This window comes from Trichomonas vaginalis, chromosome III, assembly GCF_026262505.1.
Source record: "Trichomonas vaginalis G3 chromosome III, whole genome shotgun sequence".
Lineage (NCBI taxonomy): Eukaryota > Parabasalia > Trichomonadida > Trichomonadidae > Trichomonas > Trichomonas vaginalis.
Genome location: NC_067205.1, coordinates 22,375,997 through 22,395,739, shown reverse-complemented (window position 1 = coordinate 22,395,739; position 19,743 = coordinate 22,375,997). Strand labels below are relative to the sequence as shown.

Sequence of the window (19,743 nt, the reverse complement as noted above, 5' to 3'; positions counted from 1 at the left end):
TTTTTTTTTTTTTTCTCAAAAATGAGATAACTTGAATATTTAATCTTCTTCGTTATCGTATTTTGAAGTAAGTGTGAGTGAACACCACTTTAATTCTACTATTGAACAAGAGTACCTATAAAATATCGAATTATAAAGAGCGTGTATACGCAAAATGACATTTTTTTCAACTTGGTCTGTTATTTGTTTGATTTTAATTGACAACCGATACCGTGCTGTTATGTTTTGTTGGGGTATCATATTAATGCAGTCAATACGATGAAATTAATTTTCCAAATTGAATAATCAAAAATAAAACAGCTGAAAATGATAAATTATTCTCTTTCATAAGACATATTTACAAACTTTGATGTACATTACTTCGTTTAGCTGAAATGTTTTAAAACAATAATTTTTTTCTTCTCTTTAGAATAAATGGATAAGCTTTTTGTTGGCAAATCAAACCAAGAATTAAAGCGGTTGATAGCATGATCTAGATAATGATAAGATTTAGTTAATGTCACTAAATCTCCCTAGAAAAGTAAGGTATTCTGTCAAAGGGTATAATTTATTCAAAAAAAATCAACTTTCAATATCAAGGCTATGCACAGATGGTCGTTTGTTCATTTCAAGTTCATCAGCAACAAAATCATTGAAGGAAAATGGCATCAGTTTATTGAGTTACATGTTAAAATCATTGAAATTCAATATATCCTCATTGAATTTCAGCTAATTTCTCATTTCATAAATTGATACATGTACAAATTTTGTGGGCTCAAAAATTCCCTTTTTCCAATGATACAACATGCATTCATCCAATGACAATATATTCTCTACACGCACCAGTATATATGGATACATAGTGCTAGAGATAGTTTCCCATTAAACTCTTTAGATATCAAGTTAAAGACGCCTCAAGTCCTATATAATTAATTTCAAAATAGAGAGGGAATGCATATGGAGCCTCAACTTCAAAATTGATACTATTAACATGAAATAACTTCTTGGCTTTAGAAAATGTGATTCTCAAACAAAAGTATCATTAATAAGAGAATAATGATATTAATTTCATGGAAAATATAACATGTTGAGGTTCAAACTCATGTTAAAAATGGTTGATTAGTCTTAATAATTAATATATTTTATTAAAATAAAAATTCAAAAATTTCGCTTTTTTTTGGGAAAAAAAATATTTTTTCTATACAAATATAAACTAACAAAGGAAAACAAAAATAAATTAAGAAAAATTACTCAGTATTTGAGTTACAGTAATTGAGAAGTATCTGGTGAGCCTGTCTTACGTGTCTTCTCTGCAACTCGAATGCGATATTCGTCAAAACCCATTCAGGTTTCTTTTGGTCGGTATCTGACACCTTTTGTAATTGATTTTCAACTCTTTTTGTGTCATTTGTTGCCATTCCGACCCTTGCGAATGTTAGCGCGTGTCTTATGAGTTGGTCCTTCTCCTTCTTCAAGTCATTCTCGATCAATAACCTCGAAAGGATCTTGGAAGACTCTTCAGACTCTCCGACCATCAAATGTCCTTGTGCGGAATAGATTTTTGCAAGGAATTTCTGTTGGTTATCAACAGTATTGTCGGCTGTAACTGTTTTGCCCATGTCAGCAGCTCGTTTTCCGTCACCAAGTTCTAATGAAATGAAACTGCAGAGTAATTCTGAAGCTCTTCGCACGGAATTGAGCTGTGGGTTGTATCCGCAGAGTGTGATCGCGTTTCTCGTGCATTTCTCGGCGAATTCCAACGTCATGTTCGAGTTTTGTGTCTTGTATTGGTCGAACAATTTGTTGTCGGGTAAAGGAAGGATGTAGAAGGTCCTGGACTCAGTGGATAGCTTCTTGGCAATAACGGAGTTAACCTGTGTCTGCTTGCGAAGCTCTTGGATGCGATCTTTGTAGTACATTACGATGCATTCGGCCAATCTGAGCCAAAGATAGGGAGAACGTGACATTAGAGGTATGATAGGATAGAGGAATTGAAAAGCGTTCTGTGGCTGGTGCTTCATGAGTAAGGAAATGCCAAGATTGTAGGCAACTTGATGATAAGGGTAAATTAACTCGTTGTTTGGCCTTGAATTCAAGGATTTTGTAAAGTGGAGTAAGGCGGATGAATAGCGCTTCTGTAATAACTCGGAAATACCTCTGTTGTTGAGGATTGAAAAATTAACTGCATCATCTGCAGTTTCAAGGACCGTTTGGAATCTCATTTGATCACCAAGACGAAGAGCGGCACATGCAAGAGGTAAAACCTGTGCAATACTCATGGGAGAACGATTCTTGGAATCTGGAGTAATTTCTTTTTGAGAAAGGATCTCTTCGAGTTGATTTCTGACTTCTTCGTCCATTGGCTTGTTTATTAACTGAGAAACATCGTAGCGAAGTTTTGCGTATTGAACATTTTGAGAAATCTCTTTAACGATTTGGCCATCAATGTTCTTTGATGCTAAAAGTGATGTGATTGACTCGGGTGTTTGGAAATTCGACTGAATGAAGTTGAAAGCTTTTTCAATATTCTCGTTTTCGCCAGTACGAATTGCAAGCTCAATAGTTAACAGGGAAACACAAAGTCCAATGACTTTGTCAATCTTATCGATGTTCGCCCAGATGTTATTTAAGTTTTTAATGCAGTTCTGGTAGTTGGATGATCTAAAATAGTAAAGACAAATGTGATACATTAATAATGCGTATGATGGATGTGTCGGCCATGATGTTTGGGCAAGAGTTTCGGCTTTAATACTATCTACAAGTTTTTGCAATTCAGGTAATGGAGAATCACCTGTAATTAAGTAACGAGTAATAGCAAGATTGTGTGTTTCCTGGACTGAACGATCTTGAATGGCAAGAAGCTCGTTGAGAAGCTTATCATATTTGCCATGGTAAAATAGTTGTTGATAAACACTCATTTGATTATCTTAGGAAAAAAAATTCTTTTTTGAATAACTCTGTTCATATTTTTTTGTTACTGGAGAAAAATAATCTGCGAATTTAAGATGACATCAATAGATTTGGTTTGACAAGATTAAATGGTTGCATATCTTCTTTCTCACTCGCGCTGAGAAATCAAAATTCATAACCAGAATAAAATCAGTTTTGGAGAATTTTGCTATAACACAATTGAGTCAATTCTTATATACTGATTGTCCGCACAACCAGTTTTGTGTTAAACATCAAAACATAAGTCAAATACTTTTAATTTTACCATTTTCCAAAAGTTTGATGAAAATTGAATTGCATATATCATTAATCATCTAAAACAAAGTAGTTTTATAATCAAAATTTTTTGCGATTTGAAATATTTATATCAAATTTTGTAGTTTTTCGAATCATTTTTTAAATTTTGAAATTTTTTTGGAATTTTCCGAAGTTTAAAATTGCAAATCAAGATATCTAATGTGCAGTATAGTGCATAAAAATGCTACAAAACAAGTTCTTTTCATAGAAAACTGTTGTAGAAGCAAATATCAGATATTATATTTTTAAATTGATAAGACAATTAAGTAAAAGTCACTGTTTATTTAGTCCATACTGATAAAAATAGATATATGCATGATTAAACAATGAAATCTTTATGATTGAGATAAAAAATATAAAGGTAAATCATTTTGTTATATAAAAATATCCAAAATTAGGATATACATCGTAAAACTATGGATATCTTGTAAATATTTCCTTCTCAGAATGGCTAAATTTGTGTGAATAGATTATTAGAATTTGAAGAGGATTTTTGGTAAGCCAAACAAATGTGTATCTTAGTGGGCTTCGAAGTAAGCTATTTTACAAAGTAAATCGGATGTTCAATTTTATTGAGCTCAAATGAAGTATAGACTACATGTTTTTATGAGCTTCTCTAACTAGCGGATCATTTTTGTCAATAGTTGGTAGATTTTTTTTGAAAAATAAATCTATTGAAAGAAATCTTTTGCTTTTGTACGTAATAATGCAATATTTCTTACTATCTTACTACTAAATAGTCAAAATCTAATAGAAGATATCAATTTCATCAATCGTATTGCTAAAAATTCCTTTGATTGAGAAATTCTTGATAAAAAAAATGCCCTATAAAAAGTGACAATGAATCTTTACCTCCACAACTTTCTTCAAGACACTTCTGATGGAAAAATCCATTATCCATTGAAGATCATCGTAGAAGAAAAGGAAGAAGTAGAAGTTGAGTATGATGAATCATTAATGTTAAGTCTTGCTCGTAAAATTGATTATATGGGCTTAGAATCTGCTTGCAAAGACCTTGGAATTCCTTGCCCAGTTCCAGCTGATATAGAAAATCCAACACCAGAAGAATTACAAGCTTTACAAAAAGTATTATTAGGTATCCATATTAAAAGCGGAAATTTAGTTTCAGATAATGGTAAAAAGTTCCTCATTGTAGAAGGAATTCCAGATATGGCAACTCCAGATGATGATGAGGAAGAAGATCAGCAAAATGCAGAGGAGTAATCTGATACATTCTTAATGACTATTACATAAAACCTATACAGTATTTTTATTAACAACCAAGTTTAATTTTTCTTTTTTATCTTTTATAATTTTGATTTTTTTGCTAAAACTATGAGTTTGCCATTGATATCCATCTAACACTTAAAAATAAGATAGTGACTCGGATCATCTTTGATAATTTACCTATGATAGCAATATTTTGATTAAATTTCAATTTTTATAGATTCATCACGAGACTATGAATTATCTTGGAAAACTTATACACATATCCAAAATATTTATGTTGATTTTTAGAAAGATGCAAGCAGTTTGATTCAAAAGCTTTGCATTAGCTTTGTTTAGTTTCAGGAGATGATCCTTCTCACATAAAAAGAGCAGCTACACCATGTCCAAAAATCAGAATTAATTTATCTTGAGTAATTTCAATTTTAAACGGAATCCAAACGTTTTGAAAAAGTGACACATTAAAAATGAGCTTCATGAACGATTTCATACAGGCGACACAGAAAGACGTCGTCGAAGAAGTCCAGAAACTCGTCGAAGAAAAGGGTATCAAAGAAAAAGTCCTTCAGGAAGCCCAACAAATCGCTCAGAAAACTGCCAACCATTTACTTGATAACAATGCACCACCACCAGAAACATACCAAGGTATCGATATTTCAAACGAAGATGACTTGGATGAATATCTTCTTGTTCTTGAATATTTAGAATCTATAGGATTTAAATTTGCTCCATCAGTATTACGCTACGAATCTCAGCATCCAGAACAGATGGTTAACCGCAAGGCTCTTTGCACTAAGCTTGGTCTTCGCAGCTACGATAGAACACCTTTACTTGTTCAATTGATAGAAGAACGTCTTAACTCTTTTCAAGATGAAGAAGGAGAGTAATTTTATTTCTTTTAGCTTTTGTAAAATTTTTAGCATTGATACGTTCGGTATTTTTCTTACCTCAAAATATATTTGATTATTAAACATTTAAAACGAAAAAATTATGAAATCTAAATCACAAAAATCTTACTTTATATAGAAATAAAACTAAATTAGTAATCTGAGTGTTTTCAAGGCAAAATATTTTATGAATTTTTGTTTTTTCCTCATTAATTCTGGAAAAGAGTTCAACCAAAAGAAAATGCATAGGCTAAGAAGCACAAATGATGATATAAGTCTATGAAAAAGATGAATGATATACAGTTTATTTTTTTTATGTATTATATTAATCGTATTTACTTTACAAGATAAAATATGCAAAACAAGGATAAGAAATGTTAATGCATAATTGAATTAAACAGGGATATAGCGCTGAATTTGCTTTTTGACAATTGGTCTTGGTGTTGTTCCCGGTGGAAGCTTGGAAACAAAGTCAATAAACTCTTGTCCTAACTTTGGTGGCTCTGGGTTATTTTCTGCTTCTTTTAATGCTTCAAGAAGAGAACCAATTGTGCCCCAGCTTTTGACTTCGCTCTCTTCAAAGTCTGTGTCTGAAAGGTATTTGTATATACTATCTGATTCTGCTTCATTTGGGCCGGCCTCCGCAAATGCAAGGATAGCAGGAAGTCGCGACATCAAAATTTATGGGTTGTAAAAACAAAATCTAGCTTCCCTCTTTCATAAATATTCTAGTTTGTCTTATTCAACTTTCCCAATTTCAAATTTTGATGCAAAAGATTTTGTTATCAAAATTTTTCACTTGTTTATGAATTCCGAGCTATTCCTATCTGTGTTTATCCAAAAGGATCATTTTTAATAGCATAATTAATTTGACGCCAATTTCAAAACTAAACATATCCTAGTGTCGACATGAATATTTTACTTATTAGTCTTTTACAACACTACCTACATCATTATAAAAGAATTATTTTCGGATATTCAGAATCCAGGAAATAATCCTGATTTTCAATATATAACCTAAGAATTTTATTAGAAACAAAAATATTTAGCTAACATAAGAAATACAATACTTGAAACCGATCTTTCATGAATTTCATCCGCAATTTCAAGTTTTTAGGTGCTTTTTTGATTGAATTCAGTTGTTACATCAATATTTGATCATGTTGGAAGAATACATGATTTTCCCCGATAGATATCCCTACCGATAAAAATCGAATGACTGAAAATGAGACTCTTCCAAATCCATTTGCTGCTTCACAACAGCAAACAGTCGAATCATCAGACTTAGAAGGTCTCGAACGAGAGTCTGTTACTAATAATGCGCATATTCCAAACTTTCCTTCGTTTTATCCAGTAGTTTATGTTGATCTTAATGCAGAAATTCCTCACAACTTTTGGTCTTTCTTCAAATTAATGTATGTATCAGCCCTTTCATTTACCGGTGCGTGCATTTTCCAAATTTTTGTTCAATTTTTCGGATTTGCTATAAATTACCATTGGTTTAAATGCCCAATAAAAGATGTATTCATGTCACTCGTTCTTGCAGTGTTTCTCCCTATTTTGCTTTTCTCAAATCAATATTATTCATTTTATTGTTCAATACGTGATGAAAAGCCTAACTTCAGATTTGGCTTATTACAGACATTTGTTATCGCAGCATTACTTATAATAATTATCGGAATTCCAGGTTCTGGATGCGTTGGAATCTGGTGGCTAGATATAGCAGCCAATTACGGTTCAGCAGCATCTGTGCTCTTCGGAGTTCTTGTTACCATCTGGCATATTATAAATTTGATTTTACAATTTGTTGTTCTTATTATACATAGAACTCACGACTTCAGTTATAATGGAAGGATATCAAACCCTGCTGACGTTTGAAATCTTATAATCTTATATTTGTTAGTTAAAATATCTCTCATATTTATTATTATTTTTTTGAATTTTTTTAATAGTATATTTAAAACAAACAATATTTTAGAAAGGAAGATGAAAAAGTACTGAGAACTATGTCGTAAAAGGTAAATTTTTTCAACAGCAATCTTTCTTTTTCTTTTCGTCTCCAGATTTGCCGCTTAAGTTAACTTTTTCTTGTACTGGGCCACCTACATATTGTTTCATGTATTCTGCCAAAGAAACTTGGAATAATTTATCAATTCCTTGTCCAGTGACAGCTGATGTTTCTGCGTATATGAAATTATTTAATTTTGCGAAATCTTGTCCATCAAACTCAGTAACAGCTCTATTCTCTGCGTCGACTTTATTTGCACAAACAATAACGATGATTTGATCTCCGACATTTCGCTTTACGTCTTCGATCCACCCATTAACATCTTTAAATGTATGCTCGCTTGTTACGTCGTAAACTACAATTGCGATTTGGGCATTTCTATAATACATCGGTACAAGGTATCTATATGACTCTTGGCCTGCTGTATCCCATATGTTTAGTTGAATATTTACATTATTTTGAACTACATCTTTTGTAAAGTATGCGGCACCAACAGTTGGTTCAATTTTATCAGTAAATGAACCATTTACGTACTTGGTTGCAATACATGTTTTACCGACATTTGCATCACCAATTAAAATAGCTTTAACTTCAACGGCCTCCTTATTATCGTTATCCATAATTTTTTTTAGATTTTTTTTCCTCCAATTCAAAAATAATGTGACAATACGATAGTAATTTCATATAATTTGAAAAATAAGATTCAAAATTTCTAAAATATCTTTATAAAAATACAAACAAACTAATTCACACAAGAGTACTCATTTTCTGGAGCTATTAGGGTATTTTCGAAGCAATTTAGGTGATGGTTGAGAACTTCTAGATGAAACAATAACTTTCATGAGATTACCAATCTCCCTAGATGAAGCTGTTTTAGGTCCCATGTTTGGAATAGAAACAGGGATTTCAAGTTTGGTGATTTTACTTCTTATATCATCTTTTTTAGATTTCAGCGGAGTCGATTGGTCATTTGGCTTATTGGGCTCTAAAGTTCTGGAATCTATTGATATTTTATTCAGTTCATTTAATGAATTAATAATTTCTTCTTCTGATTTCTCATTGTTGTTGTCATTAGGTTCTTTTTCTTGATGGGTTTGAGTTTCTTTATCATCTTGTTCTTTAAAAGCTGAATTAATATTAGAATTCATATTATTCAGCGAATTTGAGATAGTATTAATATTTAATTCAAGTCTATCAAATCTTTCATCAACGTATATTCTATATTCTCTGTCGCTTTCATCTCTTTCTCTGCTACCTCTCTCTAATGAAACAAGTCGATTATTTATATCAATTATCGATTTCATCTTTGAAAAATCACCTGAACTAGATAAAAAGGAGTCCATTTTCTCTATGTAATTGTTTAATTTTGATTGCATTGATAATAATGGATCAACATTATCTTGGATTTTATTAATTTTAGTAGAAAGTTCTTGATATATTCCAGCTGTTCCGGAATCATACTGATTTTGCATGGTTTTAATTTTATTTTCAACTTCTTTTGATAAATCACTGTAAGCAGGATATAATTCATCAAATTTTTGATAAACGTTATCATTAATATCTGTAACCATCCGTTCAAGCTCATTAAATTGTTTGACCGTTACCATATTTGCAAGTAAATTTTTGATGTTTTGAATATCTTTAGCGTGTTGAGCAACCTCATCGTTGAGAAATGTTAATAAATCACGAACGTTGTCCATATTAACTGAAAGTCTTAACAATGGCTTGTGCTCACTCTCATTCATTTTCTTTACAAAAATTGTAAAGAAAAAATTTTTATTCACAGTCTTTTATTCTAAAACTATCTCGGTATTGGAAAAATCTCATTTTTATTAATGTTTCCGTTACAAATATCAATCTCTCTCAAAATTTGAAAGCCATATGAAAAATATTAAAAATAGCTACTTTAAATTGCAATTAGTCCTTTTAAAAATAATCAACCATAAATGTTCTGGACAAAGAATACAGGAAATCAAATTATATAAAGATTAATGAAACATTCGAAATTTCCCTGGATATCAAAACATTTTTGATAAGGCTAACAATCTAACATTGTTTAACAGAATAATCTTTTTGATTTCTCATCAAAATAGCTGGAATTGAGAAGAATTGTTTGATATTATTCGTCATTTTTGACCCAATACGATAGAAACAATCCAAAATCATCTTGTTAATTATAATATTCAAATATTTATCATTATATCGATATGAGATTTTATTCAATTTTTTTTTTGAAAAATGCAAGAAAGGGCAATAATTTTGAATCCAGGAGTAATTTTAGGGGCTGTTCAAACAATTGTTGCTCATATGACAATACCAGGAAATGGACATGACTATGGAATCTCAATTCCAGAGTTAACTCATCATCTCAATCTTTCAAGAATGCTTCCAGTTCAATTAAATGAAGCACAAGTTGCTAAAGTTCTCACTATGACAAACAATGGTATTGCTTTTTTTAATTCATACAAACTTATGCCAAGTGGTGAAATTGTATGGAGAATTAATAATCAAAATTTAATACAACCCCAAATGCAAAATCCACCAATACGTGCTCCTCCACTCCAAATTCGTCGTCCTCCTATTGATGAATTTGTATCTGATAACATTGTTGAATTAGAAGAAGAAATTGAACGTTTGAAAAAGAAAAAACAACAACTCAACGAAAAACTAGCACAATTAAAGTACAGCTATTCTTTATTAGAAGATCCAGCTAAATGCTTAGAATCATCAAGTAAGGTTGATGTTTCAGTCCAATACATGAGAAATACATACTCTCTTATTGATAGAAAAGTCAATAATTTACTAATTAATGTTGACGATACTATTTCGGAACCAAAAAGATAATTAGACATGCACTCATGCTTTCAATACATTTTCGGTTATATGTATCCGAGAATGATTCTTTATTTGGATGAAAAAAATTATTTCATCTCAAATTTATATTCCAAGTTTAATTTGCGTTGTTTCATTGTCAAGTAATTATTATCAGTAATGTCTAATATTGCAGTGTACAGATGCAAGTCAGGACGAAAGTGCACTCGAGAAGTCACAAAAAAAGTCAACGATAACATTCAGCGAAAGATTGAATATTATGGAGATAGATTTACCGAAATAAAAAGGATATATGGAGACCTTACAGGTGAAACATTAAAATCATTCGCATTTAAAATGTTAAGAGAGTTCAATATCAAAAGTAAGTTTTATGACCGACGGAGTAAAGATGGTCTTCTAGTTTGGATTTGTGAAAATTATGAGTCTCTTTCACCCCATCTAGATATACTACTCAAAACAAATTCATCTCAAGAAGTTGAAGCGATTACACAAACAAATAGAGGAGACGAAAATTATTATGAAACAAGTTATGTTGAAGATAACATTGATGTCAACTTTGACCAATGGTATTTATTTTAAAACACTCTGAAATTTGTTACTTAATTTCATTTGTTATTTTGTTCTCTTAAATGGACCAACAATCAAAGTATTAATTTTTATATTTGTCACATACAAATTCATACAGATCTAATTCATCATCAATTTAATATGTTTTATATCTCGCCAATATGATGTATATCTTAAACACTTAATATGGCTTAGCTATAATTATATCAGTTTTGTTTTATTTAGTCTTGATAGTAATTTTCATGTGTTTTATTTTAATACAATATGATTTCAACAGTCTTTTTTATGTGTAATGTATGTCCATATTATTTGGAAGTTATATCCTTTTTAGAAACTATCAGATAAAACTCCATTTCCTCCTTCAAGTCTCTTATTCAAATTTTTGATAGAGATTCACTTAATATTGAGGTAGAAAAACTATAGAGAGACTTTACGTAGGAAAATGGGTTTAATTTTTTTTTGATAAAATTTTTTATTTGATTAATTAAGGTTTTTGAATCAAGTTGTTAATTAAGTAAAAATAGAAAAGAGTTTATTGTTATTTTGTATAGGATACATTTGAAATAATTTTTTTATTCAGGGAGAGTACGACGAAGAACTTCCTTCTGTTGTTCTGACAAATTGCCTGGGAAAGCAATCTTGAATCTGAAGATCACATCACCACGGCGGCCTGTCTTTGAGTTAATCATACCCTTTCCAGGAACTCTGAAGTCGCCACCAGGAGAAATGATATCCTGAACATCGAGACGGACTGGTTCACCATCAATACCTGGTCTTGTAACTGTATATCCGCAAAGTGCATGCTTTAATGAGATAATTTCTTCTGTAACAAGGTTATCGCCTTCACGAGTATAAACATCATGTGGCTTCTGTTTGATAACAAAGATAACATCCTGTGCTAATTGGCCAGGGTTCTGATCTCCATCACCTTCGAAGGTAATTTTAGTTCCTTCCTTCCAGCCTGGCTTAACATCTATCTGGAGAACCTTTGGATCATCTCTGCCGTTGATACGACGAGTGATTTTCATCTTCTTTGTGCAGCCAGAGTATAATTGTTCGAGTGTTAATGGAAGCTCGATAGTAAGTGGCTCTGGCTTGCGTGGCTTGCGGCGGCCACCCATACCGCCCATGCCACCCATTCCGCCCATGCCTCCTGGGCCGAAATTGAATGAGAAGCCACCGTCGTCCATTCCGCCCATGCCTCCCATTCCGCCGAAGATATCGCCGAATGGGCTGCCACCACCGAAGAGATTACGGAAGATCTCTTCAGCGTTGCCTTGTGTAAATCTGTAACCACCTGGGAAGCCACCACCACCAGCGCCGGCTTTAAGGCCTTCTTCACCGAATTGGTCGTATACCTTACGCTTCTCTGGATCACTTAAAACATCGTAAGCCTCGGAAATTTCTTGGAATTTAGCTTTAGCGACATCTTCGTTATCTTTGTTTTTATCTGGGTGCCATCTCATAGCAAGCTTTCTGTATGCACGCTTAAGTTCTGTTGCATCGGCATTCTTAGACACGCCGAGGATGTCGTAGTAGTCTTTACCCATTTAAATTTAGTGAATAAAAAATTTTTTTAAAATTTTTTTGGCAACAAAATGTTCGGCCAATCAATCCTTTCAATTTATAAGTGTTCAGATCCCCTAATGAGGGTATCTCCACTTTTGTTCTCATGTCTGAGAAAAATAATATGGCAAATATGAATATTTGTTAATTGTCTATTTATTAATAGTAATAAAATACAAAAAATAGCCAGTTTCATAAAAATTTATCTAGATTTTCATTGATTTACTTTGCTTGTTATTTGTTTTTTAATGTCAAAGCATAGCTAATTGTAAATGACATGATTAAATCATAAATAGTTTTTTTTTCCATTAATGCGTCAATTTTTCAAAATTGTTCATGAAAATATCTAAAATAATGGTCATCTGAATCCAAATATATGAAACTTTGAAATAACCAAAAAATTGAATAGTTGTAAACCAAGCATGTGATCCCAATATTACCACATCCAAAATACGATTTAAGCTTATTTTAACAAAATTCATCTTTATGCAACACTATGAAATGAATCATCAACGAAGGAAATCTAAATTTGAAACGATTTGCAAGTTGAAGAAAGTTTTTCCGATTATTACGGCTCAATTGATTATACTAGCAAAACGAAGAACGAAACTATATCAGAGAATGGCAATTATTACATTCATTATGCAGTATTTTCTTTCCATTACCAAAATGGAGCAATTTACCTTGATTCTAGCAGCAAAGTATTACTTGAAACATGTTCCTTTTACAACAATAGTTCCACAGATAATGGTGGATCATTCTGTATCGAAGAATCTGATTGCGTCTTAGTTCATATTTGTTGTTTACTTTCATCAAGCGAAAGCGATGGATGTGCATATTTCATTTTTTTACCTCAAGGAAGTACCAACAAAAGTTATGCATTTGAATGTTCAGTATCACAATGCAAAGGAGATCAAGCTGCATTTGAGCATTACCAAGGAGATACCAAAGTAAGTAACATGAATACATCTTATCACTATGAAATTACTTATTTTGCTGCATATGTAATTGCTTATCCAAGAGGAACAGGAATTATTAATTTCACAACAGCATCAAATACATCATCTACAGAAGATGGTGGTGGAATTTACAATTATGGTAATTTTAATATTACAAAATGTAATTTTTTAAACAATGAATATCCAGCAGATGTAATATTGAGTAGATGTTTGAAGCGAATTCGATTGGTCGAAATGATGGATTAATGTATCATATTCCTTTAAATCATACAATAGAATTCAATACAAATATTCTCAATTACCATGTTGGGGAACATTGTTCTATATTATGTTAAAGAAGATAAATTTACAGCTTCAAAAAATGAAGTTTTATAAACATATTTGACAATATATTTGATATCTTCTTGATATTCATAATATGATTTTGATTTACGGTAAAAATACGTAGCTGAACATTTATCTGTTGTATAATGAGATATTAACGAATCATGAAGTTCAGTTGATTCAAAATTAATAGGATCATCTTTTACTGTCCGAGTTACAACGTTTTCATTCAAGAAACAATTAATAATGATTGGTTTATGCGAAAATAAATAGTTTCCTTTATTTTCTATGATTGAACAATTTATAAATGTACTAGCACTAGTACAATCAATGATTCCATTAGTACTTCCGTTATATTCATTGTTTAAAAAATTACATTTCGTAATATTAAATTGACTTCCTGCATTTAAAACTCCACCTAATTCTGAAGAAGATGAATTTGATGATGTTGTGTAATTCATAATTCCTGTTCCTATTGGAGTATCAAGAATGTATGCGGCATAAGCTGTAATTTTATGATATGATGTATTCAAATTATTTACTTGGATATCTCCATATGCATGATATATTGCAGAGCCATAACCTCTACATTGTGATATGGAGCATTCAAGTGCATAGCTGATGTTATTGCTATTTTTAATTGACTTGATATAGTATGCACATCCCCAATATAAATTAGATACAATTGATGAAGATGTACATCCTCAATGATTGTCTCAAACAATTATAATAATTACCGGCTGCGGATATATTATTAGAACAATTCCAGATAATGATGATAAAAATTATGTTATTGAGTCATCAATATCCGAGTGTAGCGGCACTGAAACTAGCTCAGCTGCAATTTGGCACCATGCAGGAAATATAAAGATAAATAATATCAATACATCAAATCACCAAATTACCGAATATGCCGCTTATATGATTGAGTTTCCAACAGGAAATGCATATATGAGTTACATCACAACATCAAATACATCATCTTCAAAAACGGCAGGAATGCTTAATAGCTATGGCAATTTTTTCATTTCATATTGTAATTATTTAGACAATGAAATTAATGGGTTTGATAGTCCATTAATAATGTGTTCACCGCCATGTGGATTTTCATATTGCTCTTTTATGAGGAATAAAGGAAACAAAATATTCTTTGATGGTCCCTTCATTGATCATTGTTATTTTAAAGATAACTCTGGTTATCAAGGAAATATTGAATCAGGTGAACCATTAGATTCGGCAATATCACATTATACTTCATTTTTTAAAGTTGTGAATTTTGAAAGCTTCGTTAACTTAATATCTCGATGAATATTGGATTAAAATTGAATTTGCCCATACCAATATATCTGATACAATATCCTTAAGTTTTACTAAAAAGAATTTTTTAAAATCCCTGCAGATTCGATGATTTTTAAATTTTTTGATTTTTTTCGAAAATTTTTGAATACCGAACAACTATTTTAAATTGCGGAACAACATTCAAAGGACAACATTCTAATATAATAAATCAAGATAATACAAACTGCCAAATTCTTGATTGCGTTTATTCTAAACTTGGATTTACCAAATTTGAAGGAAATTACAATTATGAATGTGTTTTTCACATGAAAATCAAATCTTGTAAATATGAGTGATGTCAATGCTAAAACGGCTGCAGGATGTTATATTCAACTTAAAGGCAATTCAATTTTAGTTAATTACTCCATTTTTTGTCTATTATGTTCATATAAGGAATCAGTTATCGGTTTTGATTCAAGTACAAATCTCAGTTATTGTAATATATTTAATAATACAGCAAGAGACTGCCAATTCGGAATTCTTTCGTTTTATTGGCAAGATTATTATCAAATTTATATTGAAAATTGTGCAATTTTTAATAATGGCTGTGAAACAAATTTATTCGGAGGAACAGATGCAGGTAGAATAAATATATATCTCAAAAATAGTTTTATTGATAATTGCAAAGTAGGCGGCAAAGCATCTCTTTTTTCTTATAATTTAACAAATTCATATTATGAATATGACCTTCCTTTATTTAAAAGGGATATGTGTAAGATTTATGTTTTTAGTCTGATGTACAGAATGAATAGAGGATACTTTTTAAGTTTTGATCTCCAAGAAATTCCAATCTTTATCATCCAAAATATATAAGGAATTAGATATATAATCTTTATTATATATACAAAACAGAAATAATGGATTCATGATTGTATTAATTTGAATATTTGTGAATTGATGTATGATCAGTTTCATGAAACAAGTCAAAGCAGTTGGAAGAGGCCATGTCTTCTCATCATTTTCGTCGACATTTTCGAAACAATTATCGAGTATACACTTATGAAAGGTTTGTAATTCCATGCAGGAACATATGAATATCCTGAACTGAATCTCAAGAAATCTCTCAAATTTTCTTCACTGAATGTGTTGATCACTTTGAACAACAAATCTGTATCATAATTCTTAGAAACTAATATTATCCTGATATCTTCGGTATCCTATTTGAATCAATTCTAATCTGTTTTTCACTGAAATCAACTTTATCTGATTTGATAGCAAGAAAACCTTCTATTATTAATCATAAATTTAATTGAGAAACGGCTTGAGTTTCAATATCATTTGAGTAAATAGATTTTTCTTTAAGAATCATCGAGTTCAACAGCCTTAAACATTTTTTTATTTAATTTTTCAAAAATCTTTTTTTTTTGAGTTTTGGCACCAATGTAAATTTTATATAATTTAAAACCATATTTGGATATATATATAGATGCATCTTAGTTCATATTTGTTGTTCACATTCATCAAGCGAAACTAATGGATGTACATATTTAATTGAATTACCTGATGAAAATAACTACAAAAGTTATGCATTTGAATGTTCAGTATCACAATGCAGTGGATATAAAGCTGCATTTTTTTCATAACCAAGGAGATATCAAAGTAAGTAATATTAATACATCTTATCACTATGAAATTAATAAATATGCCGCATTTGCAATTCAATTTCCAGCAGAAAAAGGAATTATTAATTTCACAACAGCATCAAATACATCATCTACAGAAATTGGCGGAATTTACAATTATGGTGATATTAGTATTACAAAATGTAATTATTTAAACAATGAATTAACAAAAAGTGATTATTCAATAATCATTTGCCTTACTACATGTAAATATTCAAATTGTTCATTCATAGGAAATAAAGGAACCTATTTATTTACAAGCAAACCAGATATTGATAATTGTTACTTTAATAATAATGATGTCACTGTTCAAACTATAAAAAATAATGCAGATATATTTGATTCAAATGATCCATTAGATTCATTTATATCTCAAAATACAACAGATAAATGCTCAGCTACATATTTTTATTAAAAGATAGAATCAGATAAAACATTAAAAGTTGATAACATTGTTCTTTATCTTTATAAAATATCATATGTTGTATCATTAAACATATCTTCTTCTAAATAACACAAATTCTAAGAATTGCCATCATCTTCTTTCAAACTCAGTCATCTCCTTATTGAGCTAGATTTATTGTAATACAATGGTTATCTTGGATGATGAAATAGAACAGTGTCTCTCTGTTAACAAATGTCTTTATTTTTGAATTAGAAGTGAACTATCTTCGTTAGCAAACATTTTAATACAGAGACTCTACCTGCTTCACAATTACATGTGATTTCATTGCAAGAGTTTGTCTTCATTATGTTAACAATTTTAAGTGACCTCGAGTCACAGGTTCAACAAATCAGTTATTTTCCCTATCATGACTGTTAATTCTGGGATCAAATTCGAAGAAAGGCTTCAAACATGAAAAAGAACTGATTTTAAATTCAATTACAATTGCCGACTGGCCATTTGAACCAATTTCATTTAGATATGGATTTAAATCAATGAGTAATTTAATAGTTTCAACAAATAAAATTAAATTGCATTATCATTCTGCTAAAGAATTTAGTCTTTATTTCTTAATCGTCTAACTGAAACATAGTTAGGAATAGGATCAGAGTAGGGATGCGACGGTTTTACGCCATGACCGTTTAAAAATAGAATAATACGCCATTTTTGGGGCCGAATGGCGGGTACAAAGTACCCGCCATTCGGCCGAATAACAAAACAATACAAAATTATCGCCTTCCTTTTTTTCTTTCTTTCTTTCTCTTTTTTTTCTCTCTCTCTTTCTTTTCTCTTTCCTCTTTTTACTCCTCTTTCTCTTTTCATCATTAAACGTAGAAAGATATATTAATATTATTTTAAAATTAAAAAAAAAAAAAAGTATAATAAGTAATTATTTAGTTATCGATATATATATGTAAAGTGATAATCTGAGGATAATCTGAGGAGGAGTCTGAGGATAATCTGAGGAGGAGTCTGAGGATAACCTGAGGAGGAGTCTGAGGATAATCTGAGGAGGAGTTTGAGGATAATCTGAGGAGGAGTCTGAGGATTAGACTGAGGAGTAGTTTGAGGAGTAGTCTGAGGAGTTTGAGGATAATCTGAGGAGTAGTCTGAGGATTAGACCGAGGAGTAGTCTGAGGAGTAGTTTGAGGAGTAGTCTGAGGAGTTTGAGGAGTAGTCTGAGGAGTTTGAGGAGTAGTCTGAGGAGTTTGAGGAGTAGTCTGAGGAGTTTGAGGATAATCTGAGGAGGAGTCTGAGGATTAGACTGAGGAGTTTGAGGAGTAGTCTGAGCATAATCTGAGGAGGAGTCTGAGGATTAGACCGAGGAGTAGTTTGAGGATAATCTGAGGAGGAGTCTGAGGATTAGACTGAGGAGTAGTTTGAGGATAATCTGAGGATAATCTGAGGAGGAGTCTGCGGATAATCTGAGGAGTAGTTTCGGGAGTAGTCTGAGGACTAGTCTCAGGACTAGTCTGATGAGGAGGACTCTAAGGAGTAGTCTGAAGAGTAGTCTCAGGAGGAAGATCTGAGGAGGAGTCTTATGAGGAAGATCTGAGGAGTAGTCTGATGAGGAGGGGTCTAAGGAGTAGTCTGAGGATGATGAGTAATCTGATAAGGAGTAGTCTGAGGATGATCTGAGGATAACCTGATGACTAGTCTAGGAGTGGTCTAATAAAAATGTAAAATATTTTCAAAGAAAAAATTCTATGAATTTTATATTTTAATTCTTAGCATTATACTGAATAAAATAAACATAAATATCAAAATTTGAAATTGAACACGCCAAAAAATTGATAATCCACATTCAATATTTTGTAAGTGGCGTACTTTTTGAATACTCGCCATACGCCTTGGAGTTCTCAATTTTGAATTCGCCTTTATTTGGGCGACCTCAGAAAAATACGCCATTAAGAAAATATTGTATGAGATTTTAAATTTGAACACGCTCTACCTTAAGGAATTAAATTTATTAAGATATATTTATATATAATAAACGATTACTTAAAAAAGTATTTCATCGCTTATGTAAGTTTCAAAAAAATCACGAAAATAAAAAAATCAAGATTAAAATTTTATTTTTAATTTTTGAATTTCTCAAATGGCGAAATTTTTGGGCGAACAAAAAAAATGTACGCCCGGTCAAATGGCGTGTTTAACGCATCCCTAGATCAGAGAATTCAAAAATACTAGGTATTTCTAATGATAGATTATACTGGTAAGATATGTTAGTTACATTTGATGTTGTAAGAGAAGCACCACCAGATACCTTGCAATTATCAATGAAACTATTAGTGACATATATGCTAATGTTTTTTGCACTTGTTCCTTCCAGAGTATAATCATAACAACCATTATTAAATATTGCGCAATTATCAATATATATTTGCAACGACTGAGTTGAATAAAACGAAAGAATCCCGTATTTACAATCTCCTGCTGTGTTATTAAATATGTTGCAGTAACTAAGATTTGTACTTGAATCAAAACCAATAACTGCATCCTTATATGAACGTAATAAGCAAAATATAGAGTAGTTAACTAAAATTGAACCAGAGTTAACTTTTATATAACATCCTGCAGCTTTTATACCATTGGCGTCGGTCATATTAATATTACTGATTTTACATGTATTGATTTTCAGATGAAAACCGCATTCATAAATTCCTTCAAATGTTGGAAATCCAAGTTTATGATATAAGCTATCAAGAATTGAACAGTTTGTATTGCCATTCATTAAATTGAT

General features: G+C 31.2%; 11 protein-coding genes across 11 annotated transcripts, besides 1 other annotated feature; 5 read left to right on the top strand and 6 right to left on the bottom strand.

Annotated features, from left to right (window-relative positions):
• Positions 1 to 13: part of a mobile genetic element that runs on past the window's edge.
• Positions 14 to 1,107: 1,094 nt separating this feature from the next.
• TVAGG3_0744430 (regulation of translation) lies at positions 1,108 to 3,098 on the bottom strand (the record flags this gene model as incomplete). Its single annotated transcript, XM_001305601.1, has 1 exon — positions 1,227 to 2,897. One exon carries the CDS (start codon positions 2,895 to 2,897, stop codon positions 1,227 to 1,229), a length of 1,671 nt encoding a protein of 556 aa, XP_001305602.1.
• A 967-nt stretch (positions 3,099 to 4,065) lies between these two features.
• Positions 4,066 to 4,505, top strand: TVAGG3_0744420 (Trm112p-like protein family; the record flags this gene model as incomplete). The annotated part of the gene is made up of 1 exon (XM_001305600.2): positions 4,066 to 4,449. The coding sequence occupies one exon, from the start codon at positions 4,066 to 4,068 to the stop codon at positions 4,447 to 4,449; it is 384 nt and encodes a 127-aa protein (XP_001305601.1).
• A 405-nt stretch (positions 4,506 to 4,910) lies between these two features.
• TVAGG3_0744410 (uncharacterized protein) lies at positions 4,911 to 5,379 on the top strand (the record flags this gene model as incomplete). The annotated part of the gene is made up of 1 exon (XM_001305599.2): positions 4,920 to 5,339. The coding sequence occupies one exon, from the start codon at positions 4,920 to 4,922 to the stop codon at positions 5,337 to 5,339; it is 420 nt and encodes a 139-aa protein (XP_001305600.1).
• A 64-nt stretch (positions 5,380 to 5,443) lies between these two features.
• TVAGG3_0744400 (uncharacterized protein) lies at positions 5,444 to 6,046 on the bottom strand (the record flags this gene model as incomplete). The annotated part of the gene is made up of 1 exon (XM_001305598.2): positions 5,733 to 6,014. The coding sequence occupies one exon, from the start codon at positions 6,012 to 6,014 to the stop codon at positions 5,733 to 5,735; it is 282 nt and encodes a 93-aa protein (XP_001305599.1).
• A 508-nt stretch (positions 6,047 to 6,554) lies between these two features.
• Positions 6,555 to 7,217, top strand: TVAGG3_0744390 (secretory carrier-associated membrane protein scamp family; the record flags this gene model as incomplete). The annotated part of the gene is made up of 1 exon (XM_001305597.1): positions 6,555 to 7,217. The coding sequence occupies one exon, from the start codon at positions 6,555 to 6,557 to the stop codon at positions 7,215 to 7,217; it is 663 nt and encodes a 220-aa protein (XP_001305598.1).
• Positions 7,218 to 7,367: 150 nt separating this feature from the next.
• Positions 7,368 to 7,967, bottom strand: TVAGG3_0744380 (GTPase protein; the record flags this gene model as incomplete). Its single annotated transcript, XM_001305596.1, has 1 exon — positions 7,368 to 7,967. One exon carries the CDS (start codon positions 7,965 to 7,967, stop codon positions 7,368 to 7,370), a length of 600 nt encoding a protein of 199 aa, XP_001305597.1.
• Positions 7,968 to 8,108: 141 nt separating this feature from the next.
• TVAGG3_0744370 (Type IV secretion system protein TraC family) lies at positions 8,109 to 9,092 on the bottom strand (the record flags this gene model as incomplete). Its single annotated transcript, XM_001305595.1, has 1 exon — positions 8,109 to 9,092. The coding sequence occupies one exon, from the start codon at positions 9,090 to 9,092 to the stop codon at positions 8,109 to 8,111; it is 984 nt and encodes a 327-aa protein (XP_001305596.1).
• Positions 9,093 to 9,591: 499 nt separating this feature from the next.
• TVAGG3_0744360 (uncharacterized protein) lies at positions 9,592 to 11,104 on the top strand (the record flags this gene model as incomplete). The annotated part of the gene is made up of 1 exon (XM_001305594.2): positions 9,730 to 10,191. One exon carries the CDS (start codon positions 9,730 to 9,732, stop codon positions 10,189 to 10,191), a length of 462 nt encoding a protein of 153 aa, XP_001305595.1.
• An 85-nt stretch (positions 11,105 to 11,189) lies between these two features.
• TVAGG3_0744350 (protein folding) lies at positions 11,190 to 12,349 on the bottom strand (the record flags this gene model as incomplete). Its single annotated transcript, XM_001305592.2, has 1 exon — positions 11,319 to 12,296. The coding sequence occupies one exon, from the start codon at positions 12,294 to 12,296 to the stop codon at positions 11,319 to 11,321; it is 978 nt and encodes a 325-aa protein (XP_001305593.1).
• A 265-nt stretch (positions 12,350 to 12,614) lies between these two features.
• TVAGG3_0744340 (uncharacterized protein) lies at positions 12,615 to 14,000 on the top strand (the record flags this gene model as incomplete). The annotated part of the gene is made up of 1 exon (XM_001305591.2): positions 13,272 to 13,517. One exon carries the CDS (start codon positions 13,272 to 13,274, stop codon positions 13,515 to 13,517), a length of 246 nt encoding a protein of 81 aa, XP_001305592.1.
• A 3,896-nt stretch (positions 14,001 to 17,896) lies between these two features.
• TVAGG3_0744330 (uncharacterized protein) lies at positions 17,897 to 18,659 on the bottom strand (the record flags this gene model as incomplete). Its single annotated transcript, XM_001305590.1, has 1 exon — positions 18,117 to 18,293. The coding sequence occupies one exon, from the start codon at positions 18,291 to 18,293 to the stop codon at positions 18,117 to 18,119; it is 177 nt and encodes a 58-aa protein (XP_001305591.1).
• Positions 18,660 to 19,743: the final 1,084 nt, after the last annotated feature.